This window comes from Micropterus dolomieu, linkage group LG19, assembly GCF_021292245.1.
Source record: "Micropterus dolomieu isolate WLL.071019.BEF.003 ecotype Adirondacks linkage group LG19, ASM2129224v1, whole genome shotgun sequence".
Taxonomy (NCBI): Eukaryota; Metazoa; Chordata; class Actinopteri; order Centrarchiformes; family Centrarchidae; genus Micropterus; species Micropterus dolomieu.
Window position 1 is genome coordinate 16292980 of NC_060168.1, and position 12763 is coordinate 16305742.

Genomic DNA, 12763 nt, shown 5'->3' on the forward strand with positions numbered 1-12763 from the left:
CACGACATAAATCATTGTTAATTATCCAAATTGTTGCCAATAAATTTTTCGTCAACTAACTGAGCACTAAAGCCACCCGACCTAACATCTGGAGCCTCGGTGAACTTGAATCTCTTCCTGCAATATATTCCTAGACAGAAAAGGGAGCATGTGAAGAAGCAGTTTAAAGACACAGAGAGACACAGGAAATGTTTCTGTAAGGTTTACTGAGTCGAGAAAGACTGCTGCACACAGAGCTGTAATAAATAAATGAAATAATTTTATCGTAATAATTATAGTAACCATCATAGTAAGATTGCTTATTTATGGTTTCTGTCTTCTTTTATATATATAATATATATAACTTTCAATAAATTGTTCCCTTTAATATTTTTTCTCCTGTGTATGCATGAGACTTTGGTTTGTTCCACTGAATGTCCTGGTAGCAGCATTCTGTATCCACGGTATCGCACGGGAACATCATCCCCTGGGTCGTTTCTATAGCAATGCTAATCGACAACGCACCCTCCCCGCCATGCTCGCCCCTGCGCTCATCACCCTCTGCACCTATAAGCTAAGGGTGTAGTGTCCTCAGGAGGGGGTAGGTTGGGGGTGGGGGTGCCAGACACGGGGAAGAGTCATGAAGAAGGTCTCCAGTTGTCTTTGGTCGGTCGTTGGTTTGGTTTGCTGTGATTGGCTGGCTGTTTTTGGTGCAGCTTGGTTTTTATACATTCTAGTTCCTGAAGCTACAGTCCCTGCGGTGAGTTGCCACGGGTTCATGCAGGGACTGGATGTTCCCTTTCCAGAGTCCCTCGTGATCCAGCTTCACTCACGGTTGTTGGTGCACTCACCCTCACACACAAACACACACACACTCTTGTATCCAATTATTCGGTAAGTCACCCACTCGATCATTCCCTCATTCATCCTTTTGTCATCCGTCCTTCCACTCATCCAACAGTCTCAAAGTTCTAGTTTTAGCAGTGAGACAAATAAGTGCGTCACATGTCAACAATCCATTATTGGTCCGTTTGATCTGTGTAGATCACTCTATCCCTTTGTCCTCTCCGCCGCTTTCCTGTCTTCTCCTTCCTGTTTTCCCTTTATCCATAGGCTGAGCACCCACTTTCTTGTTCAGTCAGTCTTTCCCACCCTTGTTCTCTCTCTGTATGGTCCAGTTGTAATCCCACACTTGACATTGTCCAGCTGGTCCAGAACAGGAGACATGAAGGCCTTGTGGTTTTTGTGGTTGTGGGAATAAAGGCCTTCGTGGAGCCTGGGACTCTGGCTGCATGTCAGGTTTCCTGTCAGTATTTCTGGCCTATGAAGGGAAGCAGACCAGGTCCAGTTGGTCCAGTAAGGGAACTAAAACTGAGAGGAATTATCACTAACTAAGAGGCTGTAGTGGCAAATTAGTAGGTGTAAAGCTAAACCCCATGAATGATTCATCAAGTTTCTGGTCAATGTTTGTCCCAACAAGGGGAGGTGTTCAGTCGTGTGCGACAGAAGAGATGACTGGGTTAGCCATTGGCAGGCTCAGGTCAAGGCTTTGGATGAGAAGACAGTGGGTGCTAGCGTTAGCCACTGCTAGCGGGGCCCGGTAGCGCGCACCCTCTTGCCCCGCTTGCTGACGGTGGTGAAGCGGAAGGGTGTGGTGAGGTCGGGCTGTTCCCCAGGCGGGAAGCGCTTCATGAAGTGTACGTCCTGCTGGTTGGGGAGTGTGTGGGGTCCACGGCGTGGACGTCCTCTTTTAGTGAAGCCCACATACCAGTCTGTGTAGCGCGCTGACATCAGAGCTGTGTAGTGGTTTTCCAGGACCTTTTCCACGAAGACACAGTCAGCACTTCGATTACTGGCCTTCTGAGAGAGCAGAGAAACCCCAGGTACCCACACACACACAAACACACACATTGGGAAAAACAAAGAGAGGCTGGTCAGGAAACTGTAAGATACTAAGATTTTTTTCACAAACATGTCTCTAAAAGAAAAAAGTCTCACCTTTCCTACCAGCTTGCCGCGACGGTTCATGCACAGGTAGAAATTGGTTTCTTTTCCTCGGATTCTCACCTGGCTACCAAAGGTATCGGCCTCCACTACAAGCTGGGCTTGTGAAGGGACAGACAGAGGGGGCAGACAGACATTAGAGCCACAGGCAATGCAGAGAAATACAGTTACTGGATTCCACAGGTTTATTAGGTTGTATCCATTGACTGTGGGGTGAGGATGGGACAGTGTAAAAGACACATGCCTTTGGTGTGAGAGATCCAGGTCTGATTCCCACTATGACCCATCCACCATTGTGTCGCTTTGGTGTGAGAGATCTGGGTTCGATTCCCAGTCCCTGAGCAAGACACTTAACCCACCGTTACTCCAGAAGCGTGCGACCTCGGACATGTCGCTTTGGATCAAAGCGTCAGCTAAATAACTAAAAGTGATGTTGTAATGTATAAAACATTGTCTCCGTTTCTGAAAAGTGATGCAATGTGGGCGGCTAATCCAAAATGGGCAAAGTGGAGCTACCGGGGGCTGAATCAAGCCTGGTTGCTGCAGTTAGCCATATATCATATAAACAGGTAAGTTATATGTCATGAAGGGAGACATTAGCTATAGAGACCAAAACTGTTTATGTACCAGGCTGTAAACATGTTTATTTCTGCTGTAAAATTTGGCATTTTAACATGGAGGTCTATGGGGATTGACTCGCTTTTGAAACTAGCCTCAAGTGGCCATTCGAGGAACAGCCGATGTTGGTTTCATTTTACAGCTCCTGAGGTTGCTGCCTGGTTGTATCACGTAAATATTAGATGGAGAAAGATAAAGGTAACCCGTATTTAAAGCTCACTTATTTTCTTGTTGTGTGAGATCACTTGCCGCAGCAAAGAACCACATTCAAGCTTACACGAACAAACCCACTGCCAAGTAGTGTGACACCAATTGCACAGATTACCATCCACCATTAAATCAGATTTGGCTTTAAACCAGATAAGGCCTTCACATTGAGTCACACTTTTAGGTTTCATAGTCGCTGTTAAATGTGCAGATAAATCACAGGCAGATGTAAATGTCTCTGGCTGGACAGATGGTTGTCAGATAAGCCCAGTCACACACATGGATGTGAGACTGCTGACCACAAATGGGCCTCGTAAAAAAGATAACAGCCAAGAGTAGACGGAGCACGGGGGGGCCGAGAAGAGCAGGAGAACACTCAGACTGAGTGTCTGCGATACTGTTGTTTTAAGGTGTGTATGCGTTTGCATGTGTACCTCTGTGTATTTGTGTGTGTGCAGATGCATGCATGTTCACCCTTCCAGGCAGTATCGCTTCACCAACTACACATCTTCTGAGAGCCCTTGTGCCTGTTTAAAAATAAATCCCTAAAATGGTTCCTACATGACCTTAGTCAACAAAGGGGTCAAGAGAAATCAATACCTCCCTCCCTCTTGCCCTCTTCCTCTCTCTTCCCCCAACTCTCCTCTCGTTTCCCTTCTGCTCTTTCGCTTCATGTTTATGCCTTCATGCATCCGCCCATTCTTTGCTTGATTTCTTCTCTCTATGCTCTTGACTCCCCTGTGCAATACCTTATCGCTATTATTGGTCAGTTTTGGGTGGATTGTTCAGCTTAGGAGTGGTATTTGTCAATAAACACACAGGCTTTTGCATCTATGGTCCCATCTATGGCTTGAAGTGGCGTGTTAGCAACCTGACATGTTTGTGAATGGACGGAATGTGCAATATGAGCCACCGCTGGAGTATACAGGAATATGAACTCTAGCATTACTGCTTGTCTTTCTTCTGCCCATTGATTCTGTGTATGGTTTAAGACATCATTACAGGCGGAGAAAGGTGGAGAGGAGGAGGTAGTGGGGGATGGACAAGGGGGGATGTTAGAGGATGCAGGAAGGGAGGGAGGCAGAAGAAGCCTGCTGTTTTAAATCCAGAGGAGACAACAGGGAGGATGAGAAATCAATGGAGGGATCGATGAAGGAGATGAGTTTCTAACACTCTACCTGCCAGGCTTCTCCCGCTAACTCACACTTTTTTTTCTCTAACACCTTCTCTCTCTCTGTCTCTCTCTCTTTCTTTTGCTCTCTTGTGAATCATTGAGTCAGCAGCCAGTCGATGAGGTCTTTGTACTCCCAAGACAAGCTCCACTGCCCCTCTGCCAAAGCCTGGGGAGGCTTTTGTGAGTGTGCCTGCACAGTTGCATTCTGTATCCGTTCATGCATGCACTTGGTCAACCTTCAAGTCTTAGTACTTGCAGCCGTTAGTTGGTGTGAATGTGCATGTGTTTGCAAGTAAGCATCCAACGATTGTGCCCGTGTTCCACTGTGTGTGTGTGTCTTACCATATTTGTCTCCATCTTCTCCTCGAGCGCTGATTCTGCGTCCCAGCACCTGGACATGTTTACCACTGGTGCGGCTGTAGAGCTGGTACACCCGGTGGTGTCGCCGACTCATGGTGTCTCGCACCTGCGTCTGGTTCTCCACATGCACACTGAAGTTGACCCCATCCACACCAAGTACCTGCTGGGAACACACACACCGAGGCAGACACACACCCAGTGGTTGGCACACACATACAGACACAGAGAGTCATGAACATGCTTGAAAAACTGCACTTACTAACAATATACAACTTGTCTTTTATACTGTATGATCCCCCTTTGTCATGCATGCAGACTCTCACCTGTAATGGATTGCACATCACCAGCAACATCTGGATACATCTTTGAAAAAGTAGAAACAGATGAGTTTAGAAATATGTAAGCAACACTGAATGTTGGAAGAGTCATGCGTCACACCATCATTTCCATCTCTTTCTTCTCTGCCGTTCTTTCTGTTCAACATCTCTTTTCCTTATTGGGTGATTACTCACACTGCTGGGTGTGTGGCTGGCACGGCGACTTGACATACAGACAGGCAGATGTCCAGGGATCGGCAGACAGACAACACCCAGAACAGTATTTATTGTTATGCTACCAGCCTTCTGTCCAAACCCACTTTCTGACCCGTTTGTGACTTTCGCCACACCAAAATCTGGCCTCCAAATGACCTGATTGGACCGTGGCGAAATGGCAAACATGCCGAGACGACTAGAACATGTTTTGGTTTGGACATCTAAGGGAAAGGGCTGGCTTATTTGGCTGCTCGGTGTATGTAGACAGCTGGGGCTGGACTACAGGTGTACACTCCGCTATGATGTGGCTTTGGACAGCAGCTGACTGTGGTTACATTTAGAGATGCTATATATAAGTGAGAACATGAGCTACTAAAACGTGAGGAAAGATGATTTATGGTCGAATCAACTGATGAGGAGTAGCTGTGGTGAAGTAGCATGTAGAAGTACTGTGCATTGTCTGTATGAAGATATAACATTTATGGATTATTTATTTCTTACTTATCCTTCTGACTATCTGGGCATTTTGAGGCAGTTATGATTGAAGCAGCTGGTTACAGTTACAATTAAAATTCTTCTCACTTCATCACATAGCTTAATTGAAGTTTAGACCTTGACCTTGGATGTATCAAATGTTATTTACAGCTTTAGTAAGGGAGTGATTGTGTTGCGCAAAATCTATTCTGGCAGTCCTTGAACTGCTCCGAATTAGTGGCTGAAGACTTGATGAAGTTCAGAACCAACTGTGTGGGTTGAAAAGCAATTCTACGAATTTTGTCTTTCCCCACCTCATCTTTTGCTATCTCTCTGCATGCCTTTTCTTTTTCTCTCTCTGTCTCTGCTCCACTCTCTTTCTCTGACTTGTTGTCCTCCCTATCTTTCCTCTACCTTATCTCTCCCTCCCCGTCGCTCTGTCCACTCTACCTTTCTCCTATCATTCCCTGCCTCCTATCTTCCTTTATGTTTGGGGTTAGCAGGGTGACTCCTCCACACTGCCATGGGCAAGCACACAGATGTGCAGAGTGTATGTGTGTGTACAGGAGGGGCAGGCAGCTGACAGCTGGGCCAAAGAAAAGACATACGTGCTGCTGAGAGAAGATGATAGTGAGGAGGAGAGAGAGGTAGACTGAAAAGTACACAAAGGGATAGGGAGAGGGCAGGACAGAGGAAGGTGATGTAAGAATAAATAGAGGGGAGATTAAGCAAGAGAAGGCTGACAGATAATAAAAGAAGTGATAGATAAAATCAGAAAGAATGTGCAGATGCACAGATGTGAGAAGGAAGAGAGAGGGTCAAAAAGACTAATATTACATCTCAAAAGAAGGAGGAGGAAAAAGTGGCAAAATGAGAGACAGTAGTGTAACCACAGAGTGTGGTCTGGCGTGAGAAGTAGACAAAAAGATAAATAATGGGAATGAAAGAGGAGGAGGCGTTCAACTCATGCACGTCGTAACACATGTCACTGCCTCATGACTAACATACACAGATATACCATCTTGCTTCCCTTCTCCCCTCTTTCTCAACATTTCTGAGTTGCTCTAATAGATGCAGATATCCCAGGCAATGCACTAGAGTGTTGGCCCTCACATTTTGCCTGCACAGACGAAAAAACCTGAGCGCCTGTGCATTGTGAGGACTCTCAGCTGTTAAAACACCACAGCTGCACTGCCGCCGAGGACACTGCAGGAAAAGTGCCTCAGCACTGGATTCCCCCGCTCCCACAAAAACCACAGACACTCCATATTATGCCAGCCACAGAGAGAAAGAGAAGGAGAGAGGGAAGAGGGAGACAGGATCAGCCGTGGGGTGGGGGAGGGATGAGAAAACGAGAGAATAAGAGAGTGCCGAGTAAAAGTTGGGGAGAGTAAAGACAGAAGGAGGTATGGAGAGAGGGAAAGCCCGGTGCGCTTTGGCCGGCTGCCAAAAAAAGCAAGGGTCTGACATCATAAACCTGCGTCCCAGCAGATCTACCATATGGAGGCTGCGGTTAGACTAGCAGGCCTCAGCACCGAGGACTGGGCAGCAGCGTGGAGTGAGAGCGGTCAGCCTGGTGGGACTCAGCACAGTGCGGCGGTTTCAGCTGTGTGTAGCAGTGGTTAGCGTGGTAGGCCAACACTGGAGTAGTGGGCTTCGGGGCGATGCAAGAGTTTCAGATGTTCAGCAGTGGGCCCTCGGTGAAGAATAGTGGTTAGGCCAGTGGGCGTGTGAATGGTATCAGCAGTAATAGGGCTCATGGCGAAGCAATGGTTAGGGAAGCAGAGGGCCTCGAGCTGTGGCTTCAGATGAGCAGTAACAGGTTGCAGTAAAGAGCCTTGGCTTTTCTCACTAGCTGAAGACTTCCAGTATGATCATGTTGGTAAAACAGCATGGATGAAGTGAGGTGGCTGTGGTAAAACTGATAGGCAAGAGGGAAATAAATGGAGAGACAATTGGCTCTGAAAGACCTAATCTAAAACCAGCAGACTAAACAGTTAGACTGCTCCTCCTCGGATACTGCCAGGGGCGCCATCATTCATCAGTTATAAATTCATACTTTTTATCTGAGCAAGTATCTGTGGAAAAATGGGGTATAAGCAAGACAAGAAGACAGATGTAGGCAGTTAGGTGGGTAAGTGGAGAGAGTGTGAGGGAGACACAGACGAAGAGAGAGAAAGTCAGGCAGACACCATCAGCAGCACACACCCTGCCCAGGTTGTTTGAGGAATGAGAAGTATCTGGAGATGACTGCCATCTGGGAGAAGTACAGCCCGACACAAAGAAAGAAAAATAAATGCCTTGGCTTTTAACAAGACACACCTCGAATGGGCAAACTCAAGCCCCCTGAGTCTGCATCCTCCTCCCTTAGATTTGCTCTTGGCACTTTATCATTTTCCTATCCCACTAGATAAAGCCGGTGTTATTTGACTCAACTTCTGAAATATTTTCAATAGCATTTTCTTGGCGATGAGAAAATGGCCTTTTCTAAGCTTGCTTGGCCATCTCTGAAGTAAGTGCAGATGGTGATGGAGATGTTTATGGCAGGTTTTATGAGTAACAGGGCCCTGACTCTGACCCAGTGACCCTGAACTGTCAGCCAATCAAAACAGGGCCCTTCCATGGCATGTTTTCTATGTGGACTGATGAGGAGTGATGTAATTTCAGACACTGCCACTTCCTCTCCATTATCTTCAGCTGTACCTAGGCCTGTCATAAAACTAGTTTAAACAACTGCAGAAAAAGACCTGAGTAGGTAGCTACATAAGATGATACATGATAAAGTGATAAAAGGGACTTACAAGACGGTCAGCGTGGAAAGAAGGGGCCACATTGCTTCCCCCCTCCACTATGGAACTTGGCCCAGAGACAGTCTCCTTGCTTGGTCTGAGCCAGTCCGATATTCTGGAGAGTTCCTTCTGTGGGATGTTGTGCAGAGTCAAAGAGTCAACGGACACTCCCGTTGGCATCGGCGGCGGTGTGCCCCGGTTCCCCCGGCGTGGGTAAATGTGCGGTCGCGGACAATGTGGGGTATGAGGCCGGGGTAACTGTGCCACTGTGACCGCCGGGCAACCTCTAACAGCTGTCCAGACTGGTGGAGAGACGGATGGGCGTGTGGGGGGGGACCTTTAAGGCTGCGCGTCCCCGACAAGGAGAGGAACAGGTGAAAGCGCGCTCACGCGTCACAGAAACCAACTCCAAACGACCTTGTTGACCCTCAGAGTGATGCTCGGCCCTGTGGATAGATGTGGTGCGTGCGTAATATTCTGCGTAATCCAATGCGTAACGTTTCAGCGCGACAGCAAGCTTCTGGTCTCCAAAATGAATTTTGTACTAGGTGAGATGAGTGATAAGTGGTGGTGCAGTGTTTGTTCCGGCACAGACTGGAGCAGGAGGCAGGTTTAGTCCCAGCAGAGCAGGGTCAGGAGCTGTTTGAGGTGGGCTACCTGGGCTGGCTGATGGAGCAAACGGCGGGCTGGAGACGGGGGCTCTGCGGGCGCAGGGTAATGCAGGGCGGCCTCGGTCATGACTGCGCCCCAACGCTGGCTCAACGGGTCTGTGGCTCAGGTGACACCGACCAACTGTGTCCGACGGGGAGGGTGATAAGGTCCCGGAGCGGTCCAGCTCAGAGGGGTATATGGAGAGTGCTGAATGAGAATGGGAGGGGATAATAAAGGGGAAAGAAAGACGGGGGAGGGAGGGGTGACTGGAGAGGATGGGAACAGCTGTGACTGGGTGGCGGACTCAGCCACCCGCGACACAGTGAGGAAATAACAGCCGCACTTTGCACCTGATTTTCCGGACTTCCCCGCTCGCCTCAGCCGCTGGTTACCGCCTGCCTGCAGTAGTCCTCCCTGCACCCTCTCGACACAATACCAGCCAAAACACAGCACGATGACATCACCTCCAAAATGTTTGAAGGGGGAAAATGCAATCCGATCTTTTTATTTATTTTTTTAAACGTAGAAAGTTTAAGCAGTTTCTCTGAAGGGGGGAAAACACGAAAGTCGGCTCGTTCCGAGAAAAACGAACTCCCCGCTGCAAGAGTAGAGGAGTCGAGCTTGCCAGTTTCAGAAGAAATAAAAGTTAAAACGGGCGCTCTGGAAACGTGTTTACCCCAAAGCACAATGACAGATCGACTCACTGTCCAGAACCTGCACCGTCCCTCTTCACCTTAAATTTTCCTCCCTGCTTCATTCAGACACTAGAGGAGAAAAAGCAAAAAGCCGTGCGTTTTTTTATCCACTTCACTGGTATTCTGCAGATCCTTCTCCCTTTCAGAAATTCCATAAAAAGCTCTTCTTGAGGGGGGCTGCACAGGAGAGGCGCGTCGGCAGGCACAGACCTCACTCCAAGAAAAACCAGAACAAGATTTTAACAGACGCGGATCAATCCTCCCTCCTCTCTTCACTCCCTCCCACCTCTCTCCCCCCCCACCCCACCCCCCTCTCTCTGCCTCACACACACGCACATGCACACTTATTGGATCAAAATGGGATTAGTCAGTCGCTATGCGATTCCGACCCAACTTACACTGCAAAAAGAAAACAATTTTAACAAGTGTTCCGATCTGAAAAAAGATAATGTCACTTGTGTGCACAATGCAAAACAACTTTTTTTGGACTGTTATCAGCGTGGATCTTCTTTGTTTCAACTCATATTTTGTTTGTGCAAATTCCGGAATCAAGTAAAAAGCATTGGAAACAATTTGAATGATGTCATGTTGTCGGGAGGAATTCAGTCGTTTCCAGAAAATACGAGTTTAATGTGCATTTCAGAACAAATGAACTGGGCTCTTTAAAATGCCTCTGACAGAAAGTGGCTAAATCGTTTTCAGTTTTGAACTGAAAATATCATAAAACAAAGACGCCTGCGTCAGTCAAGTGAACATCTTTCTTAAAACCAAGCGGACTTCTTGCCCACCATTATCTCCCCTGAAGATAAACTCATCCCTGCAGCCTCAGTGGCCCCAAAATTATGATGGAGAGTGGAGGGCAGTGCGCACAGGCACACACACACACACACACGCACGCACTTCAGAGTCGCCGCGCTTTCAAGTGATGTATTTTGACTCCCCATTTCATAACTTTTAAGTTAAACCTTAAGAGGGAAAAATGAAACGGAGAATGAGAGACAGTCGGGAGGGCGGTATGTAAGCACGGACACGGATCCAAAACGAACATTTCTCAGGGATTTCGGCAGCAACGCCCGCTCTGCGCTCCCAAAACTCCCTCTCACCGCCGCACAACCGCAGACGGTCAGCCAAGCCAACACAACACTCCTGCCATACCTTTCATTCACATACACACACCAGCGCACAGAGAGAGAATAGAGGGAAAGAAAGTACGTGTGTGTGTAATAGAAGTGGGAGGGGGTTGGCCTCAAACATCAGGGACAGTTATCTTGGCTCCAGTTGTAGGCTTATTCTTTTCAACATTGTACTTTCAAATCACACACACACACACACACACACACACACACACACACACACACACACACACACTTCTGCAACTGGACAGGGTTGAGCTGGGCTGGGTAGAGGTACTGTGGTTGAATGCGTTTCCAGTCATGCTCCATAGACAAGCCTCTGGCCTTCTTTCCTACTACTGGCTCTCTCTGTCTTTGCACCTGTGTCTCGGTGCTTTTTCGCTGCTCACCATACTGCTGCAAGGGACACAAGTGTAAATGTTGTGGAGAAGGATTTGAACCACATTCTGGTGATGAGGTATGGGCCTGTCTGGTAATCCTAAGCCCAGATGGAAGAGTTCAGAACAGGGAATGTAGCACATCTCGGTACAATGGTAGAGTAACAAATAGCAGGCAGATGAGCCCAACTCTGTTCACATCCTTTACACAAAAGTAGAAGATTTAGATAGTTAGTTAGTAGATTTTCCAAAAGGATGCTGAGATAATAATCCAGTTGTAAATCTGTAAAATATCTGTTACACTAAGATTCCTCTGTGAAACAAGAGTTAGTGTATCTGGCTGAGCCGTGTGAACATGCGTTTTGGTTGAAAAACAAAAAGGAAGTAAAAGGACTTAAATTAAGCCCCATTCACATCTGGAGCCATAGACAGTTTTTAATAACATATTGTTGCTCAAACATTCATACCTCAATTGCAACTGTGATTTGTTCCTCACTTAACACATGCAAGCAAGTCTTAAAATGACTTACAGCTTGCTCCTGCTGTGAAGTTGATGAAGGTTACAGATGTTTGACAGGTGTCTCAACTTGCAGAAAGGTGGGATTTCATGCAACCAAAGCATTACCTGCATTTACAAAGTTAGGGGCGAAAAGATTTGAAACCAGCCAGGCATCCTCTTCCTCTCTCCGTCTGTCACATCACTCTTTCCCATTCATTTTCTGTCCTCCCTATCTATCTCTTTTATCTCCCCGGCTGTTTTTTTTTATCTGCTCGCTCTAGCCCTCCCTCTGTTTGCAGCCAGCATATTGATTGCCCATGTCTTTGCCTCTGCAGCTCCTGCCTATTGATCCTCAGCTAAGACACACACACAAACTTGTGTGCACACACATCCTCACGTACACAAATGTCCCCTTCCCTTTTCTCCACACTCAAAAACCATCTTACTTTCAAGCAGACCAACTTTGCCACACACATTATACAGAAATGCACATGTGCATGTACTCACATGTGCACAAACACACACAAAGAGGCACACACCAGGACACCTATTTTTTGCATATCCCCTCTGTTGTATTGAATAGACTTGGCATTGATGGACGTTATGCCTTTGTGCTCCTCTCTCGACTCATTAAAGTGAATGAGACCCGTGTGTGTGTGTGTGTGTCAGGGCCCTGTAGCTGCTGTAGGTCTGGGCCCAGCAGCTTTTTTTTATGTGTATCTTTCTCTCTCTCTTTGACTGGGCCTGCAGGCTTCTTCATCCAGGGAGCCTGGTCAATATGGCCATTCTGTCTAGCAATTAACATCGATCAGCGCCCGTCAATACCTTCAACACCCAGACAAAGACCCAGGGTGCATTGCGCGTGCTTGCCCTTTCTCTATCACAGTCCAACAAATCCCCAAACAGCACTCTCATTATATGAGGGCATTCTGGCCTGACCCCAAGGTCATCATGGAGGAGAGGCATGGTGTGCTGGACTCTATGTCACGGGTGACTGGAGTGGAACCTAACGCAGAGCTCGGAGCGTTCTGAGCCGCAGGCCAGTTGTCGACTCATTATGACAGTCGTGTGTGTGTGTGTGTGCGCGGAGGTGTGGGAGAAGAGTCGGGTTTAATAATATTCAATATAATTTTGATGCGGTTAAAGACAAGTTGGCAGACGAGCGATATCATCCCACTGCTGTGTACTCTGAAGTGTTTGACACTGTGAAAACTTTGAACAGTATAAATGCAATCCATCATTCGGGTGACACTGTGCAGATTTGCAGTTC

At 47.3% G+C, this 12763-nt stretch overlaps 1 protein-coding gene across 2 annotated transcripts; it reads right to left on the reverse strand.

The window, feature by feature from the left end:
- fgf18a (fibroblast growth factor 18a) lies at nucleotides 1–9676 on the reverse strand. 2 transcript variants are annotated; one of them, XM_046031558.1, is made up of 5 exons: nucleotides 8151–9676; nucleotides 4666–4705; nucleotides 4325–4502; nucleotides 1978–2084; nucleotides 1–1839 (listed from the first exon to the last, which is right to left on the reverse strand). In XM_046031558.1, exons 1-5 carry the CDS (start codon nucleotides 8180–8182, stop codon nucleotides 1567–1569), a joined length of 630 nt encoding a protein of 209 aa, XP_045887514.1. In that variant the 5' UTR covers nucleotides 8183–9676; the 3' UTR covers nucleotides 1–1566. The 2 variants fall into 2 exon arrangements, with proteins under 2 accessions (XP_045887514.1, XP_045887513.1); XM_046031557.1 differs by having other exon boundaries at nucleotides 4325–4505.
- Between the last annotated feature and the right edge of the window lie 3087 nt (nucleotides 9677–12763).